Source organism: Balearica regulorum, chromosome 13 (assembly GCF_011004875.1).
Source record: "Balearica regulorum gibbericeps isolate bBalReg1 chromosome 13, bBalReg1.pri, whole genome shotgun sequence".
NCBI classification, from domain to species: Eukaryota; Metazoa; Chordata; class Aves; order Gruiformes; family Gruidae; genus Balearica; species Balearica regulorum.
Window position 1 is genome coordinate 15,625,906 of NC_046196.1, and position 19,000 is coordinate 15,644,905.

Genomic DNA, 19,000 nt, shown 5'->3' on the forward strand with positions numbered 1-19,000 from the left:
GTTAGTTATAATTATCTGACTGTGTCTGAACGAAACCCAGCAATATGGCTGGAATAGATTTTGGTATTCTCATAATTTATTAGCTTTGTAACTACTAATAATTAAAATTTAACAATACTCCAAGCACCATAGCAACATTTTTTAAGAAACGTTAGCCAGATCTGCTAAGATAACTGACTAGGTCATTTTCATGATTTTAGAGGAGGACTAACATTTAAAAAAAAAAAAAAAAGGAAAGATAGGTAACACTCTTAAGAGCCAATCAACAACCAAAATGCAAATATACAAATTGTGTTTAGAAGAAAAAAAATGGATTTTACTTGCAAGAAATTAATTCTACACATGATTTTGTGGGTGCTTCGCATGAAACTTTGAAAGAACTTGTGGTGTGATTCCAGCAAGAATCTCCTGGTGTTTAACATCTAAGTCACACATAAGTTCTGAAATACAGCAAAAGTTACGTTAAGTGAAAGCACTGCCTTGAGGAAGTACTTGCCACATTTCAGGTCCCATTTGTCCTGCCTTCCACACACACACACACCCCCCCCCCAGGGAAAAATATTTTTTGCAACTTCATTAAAATAGCATAGATCTGCTTTTCTCTTGCTGACTGAATGGACACTGGAGCCCAGAAGCACTGAGATATTTCAGAGTGTTGCAAGCACATAGGGCTGTTTAGAAGAAAAATTTTATGCCTCTTTGAGTAAGCTTTCTTGTACCCCCAGGAAGTAGGTAAAGCCTATTTTTCAAGTAGGAGCTGGAGACATTAACCTCTAAAAGATTTTGAATAGCTGGGTACAGATCTGAAATTGCCTAAGCCTTTCTTCAGTGCTCTGACGTGGTGGTAAACTGAACCCTTAGACACAGCCCTGTGGCCTCGCCTGGGTGCAGGTGGGTCACATACAAGCCAAGAGGCTCTCGTGCTCCCCACGTGCTTCGGGGGACACCGCTGTACCCAGATGGCCCCAAGGACCACTGGTGTGAACAGTTGGAGATATTGCTCCTCATTGCCCCACTCCCAGGGATACCACCACAGGTACAGAGCAGCATCTTAATGTCCCCCATCGGGCCACATCAGACTACGTGGTGGCTCGCTGCGGTGCCCTCCTCGCCTGGGCGGGATGCAGCCCTCTCTAGGAGACACATTTAACATCGAGCTGACATTCAAAGCAGGCTTAAAAAAAGAAAACCTGCTTAGGGCTTGATCTGCTGTAATCAGCAGAAAGAATCCCAAGGACTTTGATGTGGACCAAATCAAGCCCCTGGAGGACGTTCATGGTAAATCATTATTAATATAATGAGTGCAATTTCTGTGCAGCGGCTCATGCCTGTTTACGGATATATGAAAATTGCCAGCTTTTCACATAAAATAAGATGAGGAGGGAGACAGACCACAGTGTTAGCCAATGAGCCATAGTAGCCACTCTCCTTTCGATATGTGTACGTTTAAAGAAACTGGGCACTTAAAATGACAGCAAATTCCTCCGGTGAAGCTCCCTTAATTTAGTGGTTTGACATATCTCCAAATCTGAACAGAAAAGAAAGCCCTTTATTCATAGCAGGCAATAAAACACCTGAACACCTGTGCTAGGAAAGACCTGGCAGGTACCCTGCTCCCTTGGTACCTGGATTATTTGCGCATTGTTTATTATATCCCTTGCCTTAGTTTTCATCAATTGCAATTATTTAGGAGGAAACAGTATGATTAACAGTACACAAGCAAACAGCAGGAATTAATCCTTTAAATACAAATACTTCATTGGTTATGTGATGGCTCCTTAGAAAAAACAGTGTGGCAAAAGAGTACATATGAAAATCCTCCTCAAGTTTCCTCTGAAAATCACTGCTCAGTCACAATTTGCTTAATGTTATTTTCAATGCAAGCAATTGGGGAGGTCTCTTTCCCTGCTGTGAATCACACCACAAATATAATGCTCAGCACCCATTATGTGTCATAATTTCTGACCCATCTTCAGTGTTGGCAGAGCTCCCTGCTACATTTTAAATAGTAAAGACCAAAATTTCAGTTGTCAGAGCTAGCTCATCACCCACGTCTGAACGGCCTGCGTGCTGCTGTGGCTCCAGCTGCCTGTGAGAAGCGGGCATGCCGGCAGCGGCCGGCAGCTCCTGGCACAGGTCCTAGAGATGGGGCTCTGTTTGAAAGGGCTCCTGCTGCCCTACGTGTGAGGAACCCCCAAACCTCCACCTCTATGCTTGTTTCAGTAAGTAGGGAGAATAAAATGCCACAGCCTTGGTGTTCTATACATTAACTATACATTTACTTTTTTTCCAGGAGACTTTCACCATATTCATAGCTGTCAATCTTACAAACCGAGGATGTGAAAAACACGGAGCTGCCAGCCTTTCCCCTTCTGCCCTAAGGGTAGGTGGGGTTATCACACATACTGTTTCCTTTGTGTTTTGTACTTAACCTTACCATGTTTTCTTTCCTTATTTCCAATGAGATAATGTAAGCAGTTAAATAACATTCTATTTTTTTTTTCTTCTGGCAATATCATCAAGGTAACCTCACTGACTCATCGCTCCAGATTCACACCAGAATTTCCACCATTTATAAAATGAGCCCAGTTCCTTGGAGCTTTCTTAAACTTTGGTTTTATGGCTCCATCAGATGGTGCAAACTTCAAAGCATAAACCTATATTAAAACACAACTACTAGTTTAGAAATGCAAAGACCGTTTGCTTGCTTCCAGAGCATTGTGCTGCTGAAGCAGTATTTGCACCAACCACTAAAAGTACGTTTACAGTGGCAATGTTTCTCATCATACGGCACACAGGTGCCCTTCTGGGTTTACTTGGTGTTTACCCTAACTATTTAAAGAAATGTTCACAAATTCATGCCGCACCATGACATCTTTTAAAGTTACCTTTTCCCCGTCATTTTCCCCACCCTCCTTGTTTTTCTTCCTTTTCTGTAAGCACTCCACTCTGAATATCTTCTTGAAATAGTTGAATGTTCAATTTTTTAAAATTTCTTTTCAGTGGTTTCACTTAAAAATACAAAGAAGTAAAACAAAGCATAGGTTCAGATTTTGACACTAGTTATTTTATGCCAGTGGGAAAGCAAGATCAGAACTGAAAAGTCAAATTCATCAAGCGGAACACCTTGATGGATAGTGATTTGCCCACATAAGAACAATTGCACAGTTAAGAGACTGAAAGGTCTATGCAGAGTTAACCCTAACTAGCAGCTGAACAACTGGTTCACTAAAATAATACTAGATCTTCATTATTCAACAAAAATATAACCGACAGTTGAGGAATTTAAAGCGGGCAGCTTACACATCAGAAACCGATGAGATAAGCGTGCCAAGGCAGACTGGTTCAAAAGTCTTGAGCATTTCTAACTGATTTATACATACATTGTGTGTCCTCCTTGGCTCAGGTATTTGGATTAGTAAAATCCCTGGCATCAAGTAAACACACATTTCTGAGTCACTGCTGAAATAAAGACTAAAACTGCAGCTAAGTATTGAATTTTCATTCTGCCAACACCATTCAAAACTACTCGTATAATTATTATGAGCACAGAAATTTTAAATACATACAAATCCTGCATAAAAACTGGAAAATTACAATCATAATTTATCTGATTTAAGCTGCTATTTGCGGCAATTTTGCAATGCACAACACTTCAGAATTGAAACACTACGTAATTAAAATTGTTAATTGCAAAAAACGGGCCGCTGTTAAGACCATAATTTACCAAGGTTCTCTTTATTTGACCATCTGATTTTAAAGGTTAATGTAGTGACCTAGGAAGCCAGTGTGCCCATTTTAATCATGCTGGCATTTTGACCAAACACCCCTTTGAAGGAAAAATGGGAGGAAAAATCAGAGCCGGCTTTGCAAGCCACTGTTGCCTTCATAAAACGTTCATAGTGAGAACACACAAACCCAAAATCTGCTGACTTTATTAAAATATTAACAAGGTATAGTTAAAACTTTTGTACACTTATGCAAATCAGGTTGCTAGAACAAGGGAAAGAAGAGATTCCTCTGGGAGAAAAAAAAAATAAAATCAACAAAGTGAAAAGATCAACCATCCTTCCACAGCATGACAGCACGACATAAGAGGCAGCAGCTTGGGAATTCAGCAAGATAAATAAAAACCCTCCAAAGTTTAAGTAAATCATGGTTTATAAAGCTAATAGATTTAAATGAGGCATACGGTACCATTCTATAAAAAGACCACATTTGCCAGGGGACAGTAGTGGTATTTTGGTGGCCGTGCTGCACAGGTAAGATATGCCCAAGGAGGACAAGCCAGGGCGGGCACCTCCCTGTAAGCTCTTCAGAAGGGCAAGCTCTGCGGTCCGTTACCCATGAGCTATCAGGCCATGGAGGTTTCAGCATCTACACGGGCTGAGCACCAAAGGCGTCAGTGTGATTTAAGCCCCAGTCTCACCAGCATGGCTCCAAGGTGGCCCCTGGGGCCAGGGCCGTGAGAGCAGCGGCAGCAGCATGCCTAGGTCGGGGTCCAGCCCCTCCAAGAGGCTTGCTGCACCTAGGAACGGGTGCGGGCCAAGCACCCGCTTTGTGGAGGCTAAAACTGCTTCCCCCAGTGCTGCCAGGGAAACTGGTATGTAACACCTGGTTTGCAGAACCTGCAGCTTATTAATGTTCTAATGCCTTGGTGGAGCCTCTAATTAAGCATTGTGTTGAGCTGCACCCACGCTTTGCTCTCATACCTCGGTAGGGAAAATTCCTTTACTTCTTACTTAACAGTGAGGAAGTGGAGGGGGCAGCTACCATTTGCTTAGTCTTTGTATGTTAATCAGTCCCTAAATTATTAATAGAGAAAAAGAAATTATTTACAAGGTGTTTGACGTAGACATGTCAGGATGTAGCAACAGTACTGTCAAGAGAAATACTCATAAAGAATCATGATATCTGTCTTGTCTTATTTATTTATTCCAGCCATGCTCAGAGACCCCTTTCTCCTGATAGCACCCAGGGAGGCAGGAGGAGACTGAGAGACTGTTTAAGGGCAGAAGAGACCGTACCGAGGGTACGCACCTTTTCTAAATGCTGCACAAGGGTGATGGTTGCACAGAGAAATCAACAGCTTTAGCTTTGCTTTTACTCCTGTTGTAAACATACCTGAAGCTCTGTTTGAAAGAAGAACTTCTGTGGGCACTGGGAACAGTCATAAATTTTATCTTCCTGCCCGTGGACTGCAAAGATGTGCTGCTGCAGTTTGTTTGCCTGTACAAAAACTGAAACAACATAGTACGATTAGTTAAAATTGCTTCTTATAAGGCATCTGGTCTTGAACTACATCTTTGCGATTGCAAAGACTCTGAAAAGACTGAGGATATCTGCCAGAGAAGTGCCGATACACTCAGTTCAGCAGAATTTCCTTACAAGTAGTCAATTTAGAGTCTCCAGGCTGACAGTCAGCTTACTTCTAACAGACTCTAAATCCTGTATAGATTTTTGATATTTCACATAAAGCTAACGCTGTCCATGGGTAACTGGAAGAACTCAATCATCAGACCAAAGAGAGGACGTCATCGCTCCTGCAGGGAGTCCCGGGCCCACAGCAGGTGCATCAGATGCATTTTTAATGCAGGACAACTGGGCCAGGAGAAGCCTTGATGACTGGTCTGGAGGACATGTGGCCCAGAACAGCACTTCTGGCAGACACATGAATCTGAAAGGGCAAGGCTTGTCACAATGTTTAGACCTTTTAAATGGGTTGTCCCTTCAGTATTAAAAAAAAATAAATCACGATTTAACATCACAAATATGACAGCATCTGCACTATGATTTTGAATTGACAATTATTCTGACTTTATCAAGTGAAATTTGGAAGTGAAATATTGAACTGCAGGCTTTAGCTGGTTAAAAATATATCTCATTTAATTCTTGTCTCATTCTATATGAATGATAACCAGTATGTGAAAATAGCTTCTTCAGCAGAATTAAACACATGCACTCAAAGAGTTATTTTACAGCACATTTCAGGAAAGGATAAACTAACTCCAAGCTCACACAAAAAGCAGGTTCTCAAGTTGTGGGCCAAACCCTAAGGAGCGTGGGTTCGCCTTACTCCCGCTGAAATTAAAGGAATCGCAGGTGCTGCCATGCCCCTTTACTGGCAAGGGGTCCACAGTCACATCTATGTGACCCTCAGCCCCCAAGCAGGATGGAAATGCAGATGTTAACTACTGTTTTGAAGAGAGTAGAAAAGGCAGCCTTTAAGATGCATCCCGCAGATCCTTTACAAGCAAGATCACTCAAGATCATTTGCACTGATGAGACAGCTTAAAATGAACTACAGGGAAGGAATACCTAGCAGGTCTTCAGACAGGAGCTAGAAACATACCACCACAAGAAAACTGGGCTTAAAGAAACCTCTGAGAGAGCAGCTGGCAAAACTGTACAGTTGTACAATTTAGTCTTATCAAACCTCTACTCATGTGAGCCTCACCACCGTGAGCAGACTATGAGCTACCTCGCCTTTAAAGGGTCCTTGCTCAGCTGAATAAGGGCTTGCAAGAGTAGGTCCATACCTTCCAAGTCCTGCACATGGAAACGCATCGCACCTTTGAGCCACAAGGTATAATTTAAAGGCAATGCAGAGCCCACCGCATGCAGCAGTGCTGCTCAGTGTCAAATGCCACAGCTCTGCTCTTTGGAGCGAGCCCCAGTTTCAGACAGACGATATTTTGAACATTTCCAAGCACAGTATTTTTTTTTTTCCCAAGGAAAGGAATACAGTATTTTACAAATCCCCTGAGTGTCATTTCTGGATCAAGCCATGCACGCTGAGGCTTGTCTTAGCCTCCCTGTCTTACCTGTGAAACAAACAGGGCATTTGAATGTGCCTCCCATCCCCTCAAAGCTGTGCTCAATCAGGTGACACAGGAGCTTTGCCGGAGAGTCAAACATCTGGTTACACAGCTTGCACTCATGATTGATGCCTTCCTCTGCAAGGTTCAAATGATACAACTTGTTAGTGACACAGCAGATTAGCGTCGGGGATGCAGCAGCAGTCGGCGAGGAATGCCCATGCCGGCGCACACAACTTCAAGGACCCGCGGACATTGCCGTGGCTCCGGCCTCAACAGAAAAGCGGGCTGAGCTGCTCGTGCGGGTTGTTCAGGTATACAGCCCCCAGTCGCATTTAGGGGCGTTGATTTTCAGCTGCGATGAAAGTGGCGCTGCGATCAACCCGCCGGGAACCCATGCGCCTGCTCCCAGGCTCGTGACAACACTGCGCCGCTCCACCTCGCATCCTACCACAAAGGGAGAGCATCCCTGCTCTGGGTATAGATTATTAGATAGTCAAATAGCACTCAAAATGAATTTAAGAGTGTGAATTCAACCAACAACACTGGAAGCGGGCTGAAATGCTGTCCTCACCTCAGACTACACTGCAAACATTCAGGAGAGGAAAGTATCGGAGAATAGCAGGAGCCCAGAGCAGAATATCAGGCTTAATTTTATATCTCTTGGCTTCTTCCAAGCTGAAGAGAGCACTGAAGGTATTTAAATATCATTTGAAAGTGTAATTTCCATATATCATATATCTTAAGCATTGAATAAACAGGCCCATTTTAAATGCTCTGATGTTCTAGCTGAACTCATAGGGAAATAATAATAATTATTACTATTATTTCAAGCCTACCACCTTTGTAAGATGATATGTTTCTCTATTTACTGACATTTATGGTTTTGGGTGCAGTTGGGCCTTTTTTGAGGTACTGAAGGCATATTAAAGCAATTTCCACACATAAAATGAAACAAGCCTTTAGTTTCCTTGAAGTGAAGGGGGGAGTGGTAGAAATTTAAACAACACAGTGTACAGTTTATATAGAAACACCTAAAATATAAAAATTTTGCTGATCGTTTTTGTAAATGCTTCCTGAAAATGTGTCTTTCCTTCATTGTGGCAGCACATGTGAACTTCTCACGAAAACGTATTTTAAAAACTAAAGAAATTCTGTCTTTTCATGTACATTCGACTGTTTTTATATTTTCAAATCTCACCAACCAATTTTTAGTTCCAAGACACCTAAGAAATGACTACATTATACCACGAATCTCTTGCCAAATGCATTTAGGTCTTACAACTAATGTAAGCCTTCAGAAGCATGGTCTTTACTTACAATTGCTTTAAATCAGCTTTTTACATCTTTAAAAGGGCTCAACAGAGGGAAATTACTGTTTTCTATAGGGCCTTTGGTACTCTCAGTATCCCAAAGCCCTTTGACAAGGCGGGCAGTTAGGTGCCAGGGCAGGCAAGTGGCAGGGCTCTGCGTGGGACATGGGCACGTGGTGGCTCTCGCACATTTGCACCTTGGCACGTTTGCAGCTGGAGGCAATTCCCAGAGCACGCAAGTCTTGAAGGGCCCTCCACGCAGTGTGAAAAATAACTATAATTGGAAGAAAAAAAACAATCCCTGTGCAGCAGCACGTGCCGGCAGTGAGCTGCCCATCCTGCCCCGAGGCCGGGTGGGCTCTGGAAACCGGTGTGGCCATGGGTGCTGTGCCCTGCACAGCGGCGGTGGCACGCAAGGCGAGAGCAGGGCACTGATGGCAAGCGCTGGCACTGGAGCTGCAGTGGGGAAGGGAGAGGCGGGATGGGGAGAAGTGAATAGGTGAGTTGGGAAGGAGCTAAAAAGAGAAAAGGGAAAAAGAGCAAAGAGTCAGGAGCAGAAAGATGAAAGGGCTGGTGGCTCCACGGCAGCAGCTCCACGAATTCCCTGGGCAGCCGCAACCGGGATATTTCTAGGATGCAAAGAGGTTTGCAGCTCTCTGTTGGGGCAGCCACCACAGATGGGCACATGACCCTCTCTCATGGATGGCTTTCAAAACTTGACCCTCTCCCCTCGCTACAGCATAAGGCTGGCTTCTTGCATCAGACCCTTGCCTGAAAAGTTTTGGCTTTGTGTGATCTTTGCAATCTGCTCTGGAGGGGAGAAGAGAAAGAGAAGGGATAGGTGCCTTGTGCCGAGCATCCTGAGCATGCCCAGCCACACAGCTGTGTACAGCAACCGAACACTGCAATAAACTTGGAGAGGACAAAGCAGGTACTGGGGGGAATGGAACGAATTCCTTCTATGAGTAAATCAGAGAAATCATGTTTGACATTAATTTTCTACCCTCCACATACTGGGTATTTGAAAAACAGTGATTCATGTACAGCCTGTGGTCCTGTGTGAGCTCGTGTGTTCATAAATACAGACAGACACATACTGATGATTAGACGACTGCTCCTTTTGCAGCCTAAACACCTATAATTTCAGTAAAATTAAAAAAACCAAAACAAACCAATGCTCAGCATTTCAATTGAAGCATATTCTTACAGGCTTGGTATGTTTAATTAGGTAACAGAGATTGTGTATTTTCTTGGCTGATCCCTGCAGTATTTTAAATAGTTAAACCCATAACAAACAAACTAAAACTCGAATGAAAAATAATAAAACATAATGGGTTCCTGCAGATCTGGAAATTTATCCCACTCGAGGCAAGACCTTTTGATTTGCAAATCCACTTCTGAATTATAAGGCCTTCTCCTCACCGGTGGGGGTTTTTATTCCACTCCCACAGGAGTCCATTATGTATTTCTTGTGTCTATAAAACCATCCAGGAAGAAAAAAGGGGGGAAAAAGTACCATGGTTAGCATGACAAACGTTTCTCTTTTCATGCATGTGTATTCAAAATATGAAAATGCCCAAAGATATAGATAGAATTGCTGCTATAATCACTCTCTCCTCTATGGCGTTTTACAGCATATTATTTTACACAGAAACACAGCGCATGTATAGGGATACTCAGTCACCTTTGGAAAATAACTTCCTTGAATTATATAAGATCATATAGGTACATGCAAGGCGGCTTTTTGACAATGCAGCGTGACAGCCAATGCTCCAGTCAAACATGTGGCACTGGGCATTAGCAACAGAAAACATACAATCGTTTCCCTCATTTTTATTCCTCTTTTTTTTTTTCTTTTTTTTTAAACATGACAAGCATCTATGAGAGACCTACATAACTCAGGTGAATTATGCAGCCCCTCTCATTTGTAAAATGAAATGCAGATTTTTACAGCTTGCTGTGCTAGATCTTCTCCCATTTCTCCATAAGTGTATCTGTGCAGGGATCAATTGATTATAGGACTAAACGAGCAATGCACGGCAAACAAGAATCTTGGGTTTCTTGCCTTTTTCTTTTTTTTTTTCCCAGAGCTCAAAATAATAAGCATTAATTTTACACTTCATTTCTCAAAAAAATAATAGGATGTGCTCTTGTTTAAAACAAGCAGGCCTGCTGGATTCTGTCAGGCTGAAACTATGTCAGGCCAAAAGAGGAACAGAGCGCTTTGTGTAAAAGTATCATGGGGAGATGATAGTATCCTGTAATGTTTTCAGTACCTACTTTTGTCTCCAAAAGCATTTGATCCCTGGCAGACACATACTTATTTCCATACTGGTCTTGAGGGAAGCCAGTAGGAATGAGAGCTGATTATCTGAATCCTGAAGGTGAAACCTGGGTGGTGCCCACTGATGTCAAAGGCAGGCATTTGTATAAATTTGGAGGTACATAATTTACTGCCTGTTAGCGAGGATTAGCGGGTTGCGCAGACCCAGCTGAACTGCGGTGGCAGAGCACGTCGCTCATTGTTCTCAAGTTCGGATGCGTTTGCAGGATAGTTTTAAATATGTTGCTAGGGTGCTTAGTAGCACTTACACTGTCATTCTGCCCATTTTAGAGTGGGAATATGCTTCTCCATAAAGCTATTTCTGCTGCAGCAATGTGCATTTAATACATATTACAATGAGTCTCTAAGCCTCTAAGAGAACCGACACTAGCAGCCTCCTGGCGAGGATGCAGTATAATTAATAATGCTGTATTAAACCCATATACTGTATCAGCTACATTTCTAATTATAACTATATTAATGGCAATATGAAAGTATGCATTAACGCTGTCGTGTACCAACACATTATCACACCAATAACAAATAGGAGATGTGAACGATAAAAATCAAGATGGCTTTGTCTTTACTGTTAGTTAAAACTTCTCTCTTCAACTTGATTTAATAAAGCAAAATTTTCCCTGTGGAATAACCGCAATAGTCCTAATTTGAGAGATCGTGTAAGACAATCTGATGCTCGCTCCTGACAACAATACGTACATCCCGTACGATGGCTTCCTAGACCAGTATATTTCTACTCCACTGCAGCAAATTAAGGCCATAAAGGGGAATATCTCTCCTGTACTCGGATGCACGCATCCATGAGTTAACCGCACTTTTAATGAACTTTGAAATACCGTAATTCAGTGTAACAAAGCATTAATATACTGTGTTCACAGAGAACCTTCTCCTGTCCATTATATCATAAATCTGGCAGAATTAAATGGGCCATGTAAGGAGTGCTCTAATTATAATAGAAATAAATAGAAATTGGAATGAACACAGGGAAATAAAATGAAAACTGCATGGAACTATTCTGTTTATGCAATTCATTTCCCAATCAATAAGCAAAAGGGAAAAATGTATAGCATAAGAAAAGTAGGAGCTTCCCCAGTAATTTTTTCCATGTGGCTGTGAAGGAGCAAGGGGCTGGGACCAGGGCAGGATGACAGTGATGGACACCCCCCTCCGAAACAAAGCCTGCAGAGAACCACTTCGACACCTTGCCTCACTGGCACCACTTCACCACTGGTTTTCACTAAAACCAATCCAACAACGGAGGTAAAACCAAGGTCTGAGAACATGATGCAACTGCTACAAGGGGATGGCAAATTTCCAGATGCTCACATCAGACGAAGACGATGTCTGCTGTACAGACAACATTTCTTCATTGCCGTTGCTGTCTAAGCCCCCAACCTGCTACACAAACCACTTGGACCACATCACTCCATTACATTTTTGTAATTAATCCTGGAGGATGTAGCCGAACCCCTCCCTCGCCTGCGGGGGACCCCACACTCCTGCCTTGGCATGGGCCGGCAGCACAAAGCCGCTCTGCGGCGCGGCGCCCCGGCGATTAGGCAGCCCAGGCGGTGAAAGGCAGCGGATTGATGGTGTGGCAGCAGAAATGTCACCTGGGGAGCTGGGTGCCGTCCTCCCAGGGATGCTGGAGGTCAGTTACTATGGCAACGCCGAATGAGCTCAACCTTGTAACTGACCCTTATCTTTTTTTGATCTGTAGCCCACTTGGGACCTTGGCTGGAAATCAACTGGAAAATAATCTGGTCACATATCAGAAAGAAAACTATTTATACTTATTTATCCAGGTAGAGCTCATATCTCCCTTTGACGACTCTGCCAGACTAAAGACACCCGTCATGTTCCCGCAGCGTTTCACGCGGCTGTGCAGAAATGCCCGGCTCCATGCTGCGAGAAACCATGCCAAAGCCCCCCTGCCACCGCAAAACACACACACAAACTGCCAGGGATATCTGTGCTCATGGCTCTACTGATATATTGCCAAAATCTTGCCTTGCTCACAGCCCCTGACTTGCCCGTGTGGATAAACATACACCTACACCTCTTCTTAGATGATTTAATATTTTATGTTGGTATCCACCGCTCATATTCTTTTGTGCTTTATCTCTCTGCTGAAATATGATTCTGCTTTGAAATATATTTATATGATCTAGAATGGCACAACACTGATGTCTTTTATGAGCCAAAGATTGTTTAATAAAATCTTGCATTCCTGCTTCATCCTTATGACAATTTTACTATTATAAGTTTTCAAGGGATATGAGAGCTGTCCACTGTGGTTAGAAACATCACTTTAATGAAAAATGATAACACAGGGACTTGGATTTTTCTAGAAACTATGTAAGGAAAATCAACAAAAATACAGAGAGTTCCCAACATGCGAACTCTCTGTATTTTTGTTGGTTTTCCTTACATTTGCTTTCGGATGAGACTCATTAAAATCAGTTCTGTTCTTCATGGCTTTCCAAGAGACGGGCAGCCCGGACAAGGGTCTGACAGCATGAAGGGGCTGTCGCTGTTCTCCAGCTGGGGAAGCTCTCCAGGGGAAACAGGATTTAGGAAATCAGGGAAGATATTAGGAGACAGAAGCTGCAGGACCTGCTGGCAAACATAGGTGCTAGAGGAAGCACCTACGGATTCCTGGTAACAAACTCCAAGGCTTCTTGTGATGTACTTATGCGCATCTGTTGCCTCGAGAAGGTATTCTTTTTCAGGCTAAATTAGTCTAACCACACAACGGGCTTTAAACTCTTTTCATCATCTCAGGGGGCCTCAAGCTCAAAATATGCAGAATTAGATGCCAAATTATTCATAGGGTACCTTGTAAGTTCACTGCCTCCAGTACATGTCAGTACACTGCAATATTAAAATGACCATTAAAAAGAAGCACGGTCCCAGAGGGACTGGGGATGAGATTGCAGGGAGTTTCCTATTGACTGCGACGGCAGTTCCTGTGCTGCTCCAGAGCCTCTGCCTCCCTCCCGGCCGCAGGCTGCGTGCTCCCCGCCTGCACCGCTTCCTAAGGGGAAGGCTGAACCTCAGACCATGAGATGTGTCTGCCGAGCCTGTCTTCATCAGCTTAATTTTTGGTTTACAAGAAAAATAAAATCTGAAAGTTCAAAGGAGTTCATGGAGTTGTGCACCATCTATCTGCTGACTGCAGAGCCCCAGAGGGACCCTGCCTGCAGAGCTTTATTTTACATTTAGATATTAATCTGGGAAACTGCATAAAGATAATTTATAGAAATGCACTACATTTTAGCACAGTAACTTTACACTCTATCAGCCTTTCTCTGAAGACGCCTTTTTTAAAAAGCCTATATTAAAACTTCTTGTGGACGGAAGTCTGATAGGTCTGGCTGTTCTTTCACAATAGTTCATTAAGGAATAACTCCAGTGGCTTACATGGAAATGCAAAACCTGTACAGGAAAAGAAACACATGCTGCCTTTGAGTGTGCAAGCCCATACACACACACACAGAATGAGTCTGGGTAAAGCTAATGAACCCCTAAGAACAGCCAGAAGTTAATAAAAACACTGCGTTCCCACACAACTCAACCCTAGTCGTGTATTTCAATGTTTTGATACACTCGCAGCTGTATTATTTCAAGTTTAATGCTAATACCTGGTGGAAGCGAAGTAACACAGTCTGAATCCAGGCCCAGGGCCACACAGCCCGTTCCCTGCACTAGCCTCCCTCATGCCATCGTGTCGCTTAAACCTGGATATCCCTCTTTACTCCTGGTCTCTGCTCTCTTCCCTTCCCTGGAAGCAGTTCCCTGCATTGCTACACAGCAGGAATACGTCCGTCCTCTGATCCTATTGACAATATCACATCGAAGAGCTTAATACATACAAACAGCAATAACTAGTATCTACTTGGCATCTATTCTTCTTGTGAAATTAAAAATTAAAATTAAATCATCATTATACTCTTATTAAACATCCCACTGGAATATGCCAAGTGCTTTTAAAACATGCAGAGCTTTAAACTGAGTTTAAACGGGTGTAAAGCCCTTTTTACTCATTTTACAGGCCTGGCACGTTCCCCAGCTTCAGCACCAGGGCCACCAGAGCCGCAAGGTGCCCCCTCCCCACCGCGTCCCACCCAGACCTCCTGCAGTCCCAACGTGTATCGACTGTGGTCGCACGGAGGCCCCCAGAGCTGCCAGGACTCAGGCAAGAGCTGCCAAAGGCACAGCCTTCCCTCTTACCGGCAGCCCCCTCCCCTGCCCGGGCACCTGCGCACGGGGTGGCAGCTGCATCCCGCAGCTACTGCTTAAAAGCCAAACGCTGGGTGCGTTTTCGTCTGCCCGAAGGCAGGTTCCTGGGTGGGGATCCAAGTCAGGGCGGCATTCAGCCCTGGCTGCCAGCCCCCTGCGCTAGCTGGGCACGCTCGGGATAGCACACGGTATTTTTTAAACGCGCGTACTCCCACTGTTGTGTGTCACTGATGTTCAGATTACAGTTTCCCAAGTACGCATTGACATGATAGACTATAAATCTATCGTGTAAATAATCATCAGATTAATGGTCTCTAATAGTATACAATTAACATGACAGACAGGCTACAAGCCAGTTGTTGTCAACTACACTCAGCGATGCACAGAGTAGGAGAAAGCTGTAAACCACTTCCATGATGGCATTAGGGAAGCAGAAAAACTTGTAAAACAAGATAAAAACAGAATGCATAACAAAATGAAAACACTTCTAAATGTACAATTTAACTGGGAAGCACTGCAGGTTTGACATGACAAATGTCAAACTTTTTTTTTTTTTTTGGGGGGTGGGTGGGTGTGTGTAGAGTTTTATTTGCATCAGCAAAGAAAAATTCAGTTATCCCTGCAGTGGTGCAATGCCTCTTGAGTGACTACAGGTGAACTGATGCGAGGGGCCTTATTCTGATATTGCAAATTCTGCATAAACATGGTAATATGTAGCCAGTGAAATTTACAGCAGTATCAGCTATGGTCAAAGTAAAGCTTATATTAGTATAGATATCTGGGCAATGATGCAGCGGGCATAAGGATCTAAGTGCAAGTGAAAACCAATCATGAGCATTATTTCTGTTGCAGATCCCCAGGCAGCTCAGAGATTGGCCAAACGCTGCACTCCTGTAACATTGGGGCAGTTTGCACCCGCTTATCCAGATTAAACAAATGCATTTCTTTTAAATATTAATTAATCTTCTTTTCTTATTAAGAAACAGTACTGTTAGGGAAAACTTCTGGTTGAAAAGCAATCTCTTATGGCATTATCATCAGCTTATGGACCAAAACTCTAAAATTCTTCTTTAAAATACATACAGGCAAGCAAAAAAAAGAAAAAAAAAAAAAGGGAAACATCTCTCAGCTTTTTCTTGGAAAAAAAATACAATAGTTTCCCAGCTATCTTGACATGATCATTTAGCACAACTGCACTGGAGCTTACTTGTTCTTATGAGAGCTTAACACCCATCACAGCCCAGCCCTGGAGAGGCTCCTGTCCCCAAGCCCTACCTCAAGGCACCTCCCTTGCTCTCTCCCTCTCCCCACGGACTCGGGTGGGAGCTCAGGGACACAAACCTGTTATCGGACCTGATGAAATGAGATGCCATTGCCAATAGAGGGAACCAAGGGTGACTAAATAAGGTCTGGCTGGCTAAGAGAGGTGACTGATTTTGCATGGCATGAATATCTCTCAAAGCTCGTTAAGTGCAAATATGCCCAAAAGAATGAAAACCCCCATCAGACATATTTTAAGTCAGGAATCCTAAGGTGCAGTAACGCATGATATTCCCTAAGGCAGTCAAAAAGAAGAATCTGCATGAAAACAAGAAAATATCTTAAGCATCTCTGCATTATGCAGACACATATTCTTGTACTGTGGGAATATGCACAAGTGAATGTACAGAGCATCTCCCATTGATGTTGATGGGATTTGCTCTATTAACACTCTACAGCCCAGATGGAAACTATAGCCTGTAGCAGCTTCATCTCAAATAAGAAGAAAAGCTGTAACCCAGTGACCTTTTGGAAGAGATCTCACTTGCAAGCAATGACTCTGCATAGCACAGACTGTAAAGTTACTCTTGGTAGCACTTACGTAACACACAAACATTGATTACAATACATAAAACCTAATACCAAACTAATATCACCTTTACATTTGTTCTTTGTTCTGCACGAGAGCAGCCAGCTTGCACCCTTCACATATGATCCAGAGCTGGATTTGTCCAGCACAAGGAGCTGGACCGGCAGCAATGAAACAGAGGGCCAGTGCACGCATCCTGCACAGCCACCCAGGGTGTCAGCAGGTTGGCAACATGGGCAGAAGCCTTCTTCCAGACTCCTAAACTCAAAGTACTTTGTTTTCTGCGTTTGTAAATAAATCCCTTTCTATTTTATTATGTGAGTAGCTCCGTCAGGCGTATGGCTGTTGGCAGATATGCTGTCAGTACACAAGATGGCCAGCTTGGTTTTATTTATTTTTAGAAACACATTTTCTTCATTTTATATGTCATTAGCTTTTTAATCCATTAAGGTAAGCCATGTGCAAACTCTTACGCTGTAGACAGACTCCAAAGAACATATGTGGGCTGTGACAGAAAACTTAGTGGAAGATAGAAGGCAAGTCTAGCTTTTTGCTTAGGTAAAGGGAACTGGAAACGCTCATCCTACAATGGTACCAAAGAAGCCCTCTGCCAGCCGCGGGAAAGCGTGAGCATGCCAGCGTATCAAAACGCGACAACATCCAGGAGGATCTGACAGCTCATTAACAGCAGGACTCCTACACAGCTATTTTTGTTTAAACTCATGGACTCAACTCCACTCATTCCCAGGAGTTACTTTTTTTTTTTTTTTCAAAAACCAAGCCCCAGGTCTCTGCACACGAAGAAGCATGAAGAAGTTCCCAGCCACAGAGGGTAGGCAGGGCCAAGCAGGACGGCGCCTTCAGGAGGTGGGTGCCGGAACGGACTGGAGCACACGGTGACTGAGATAACTTGGAAAGGTCCAAAGGTGCAGTAGGACTGCTGTAGAGAATGGCCTGATGTGCGTTCATTGAACTTGAAATAGATTGAGGAGTATCCACCTAACAAGCCCAGATGAGAAGAAGCATATGCCACAGCCCTGCAAAAGTTACTCAGGAAGAGTGAAAAATGAGAGGAAAAATCAAGCTGCTTTTCAGCTGCTCCCTCAAATAAAATAAGATCCTAAATCAAGCTGTCATGGAGTCCCTGTTTGAACCAAAAGGAGGAAACAATAAAGGTTTGTCAGAGACCTACTACCCACCATTTTATTCTTCATTTTTCTTTTGAGTTCTTATTTTAAGCTCTGATTCAACGATCGGCATTAAGAAGTCGGCATTTGCTCCTGTCACCCCAGAGAGGTAGGAAAGATATAATCGTATGTATGCAAAATAGGTACAAACTCTGATAACAATACTTTGCCTGTAGGCAAAAATTGACTTTTTAAATGGCAGCCACTATAATAATGTTATCCTAAGACCCGCCCTTGCAGGATTTTCCTCTGCTTAGTAAAAACAAGTTAACACAGTGGCAGGAAAGGCAAGAAATTTGGGCACTGACAATGACAGTACGGGCAATGTTTTAGTGGGAAGGGAGGAAAACAAAATCATAAAATAAAAATAAAAGGTCAGTCCGATTACACTATAAATACACCTGCTGTACTGACATGGGGGGATGAAATGGCACTTCTGTAGCCATAGAGGCAGCAAGGAGCTCAACCAAGATCTGGTCCCCAAAGCTCCCCGGTCCCAACCAGCAGCATGCTGAGACCTCTGGCCCCGGGACGCCTTCCACATGCAGCGTATCTTTTGGGAAAACTGCCTGCAGGGTCTAAACCAGCCATCTAAGGGACATGCAGCAGACCATGCCTATTCTTTACATTTCTATTCTTTATGATTGCCAACAGAAAATGCATTAGTGCACAAGAGCGAGCGAGAGAACGAGGCTCCTTTCCTAATCACACCTGAGGCTCATGAGGCCACGAAGCCCAGCTCCTCGGGGGAGTGCTTTGGGGGACCCAGGATGCCCCTGGTGCCACCTGCGCACCTGAACCGCCCCGGCAGGCTGCAGGGAGCTGCGCTGAGGCCACCCAGGCCAAGTGTGACTGGCCATTCCTCCCGTCATGCAACGGCACCACCGGGTCGCTGGGCGCATCCCGGGAAGCCGCGTGCAGGCAGTGCGGCATGCACAACAGTTGAATCTTTGCAGCTAGATGAGCATCAATTATGCATTGTATCAAAACCCAAAATGCTGGAGCATGGAGCAGGCAATTCAAAGAAGCAGCATGAACAAAGCAAATGCCAAAGAAATGAAAAATATGTCCAAAACGGTGACAGAGCACTCGGCTGCTTTTCATGTGACACTGTCAATCGTCTCTCATCGAAGATCTCAAATACTTGGGAAAAGATTACAGAAATATTCAAAGATACAATATTTGTATTTTGAATGTTAATTTGACACAAAGGAGTGTGCATGAGGGAATGTTTATAATCAGCACTCCAA

General features: G+C 43.5%; 1 protein-coding gene across 5 annotated transcripts in view; it reads right to left on the reverse strand.

Annotated features, from left to right (window-relative positions):
• Window positions 1-19,000, reverse strand: part of ZNF423 (zinc finger protein 423) — a 237,676-nt gene that overhangs the window by 16,986 nt on the left and 201,690 nt on the right. For all 5 annotated transcript variants that reach the window (XM_075765394.1, XM_075765392.1, XM_075765393.1 and 2 more), the window contains 2 exons: window positions 6,825-6,956; window positions 5,125-5,240 (listed from right to left, as the gene is read on the reverse strand). In XM_075765394.1, coding sequence (XP_075621509.1) covers window positions 5,125-5,240; window positions 6,825-6,956 — 248 coding nt within the window. The remainder of the gene's footprint in view (window positions 1-5,124; window positions 5,241-6,824; window positions 6,957-19,000) is intronic.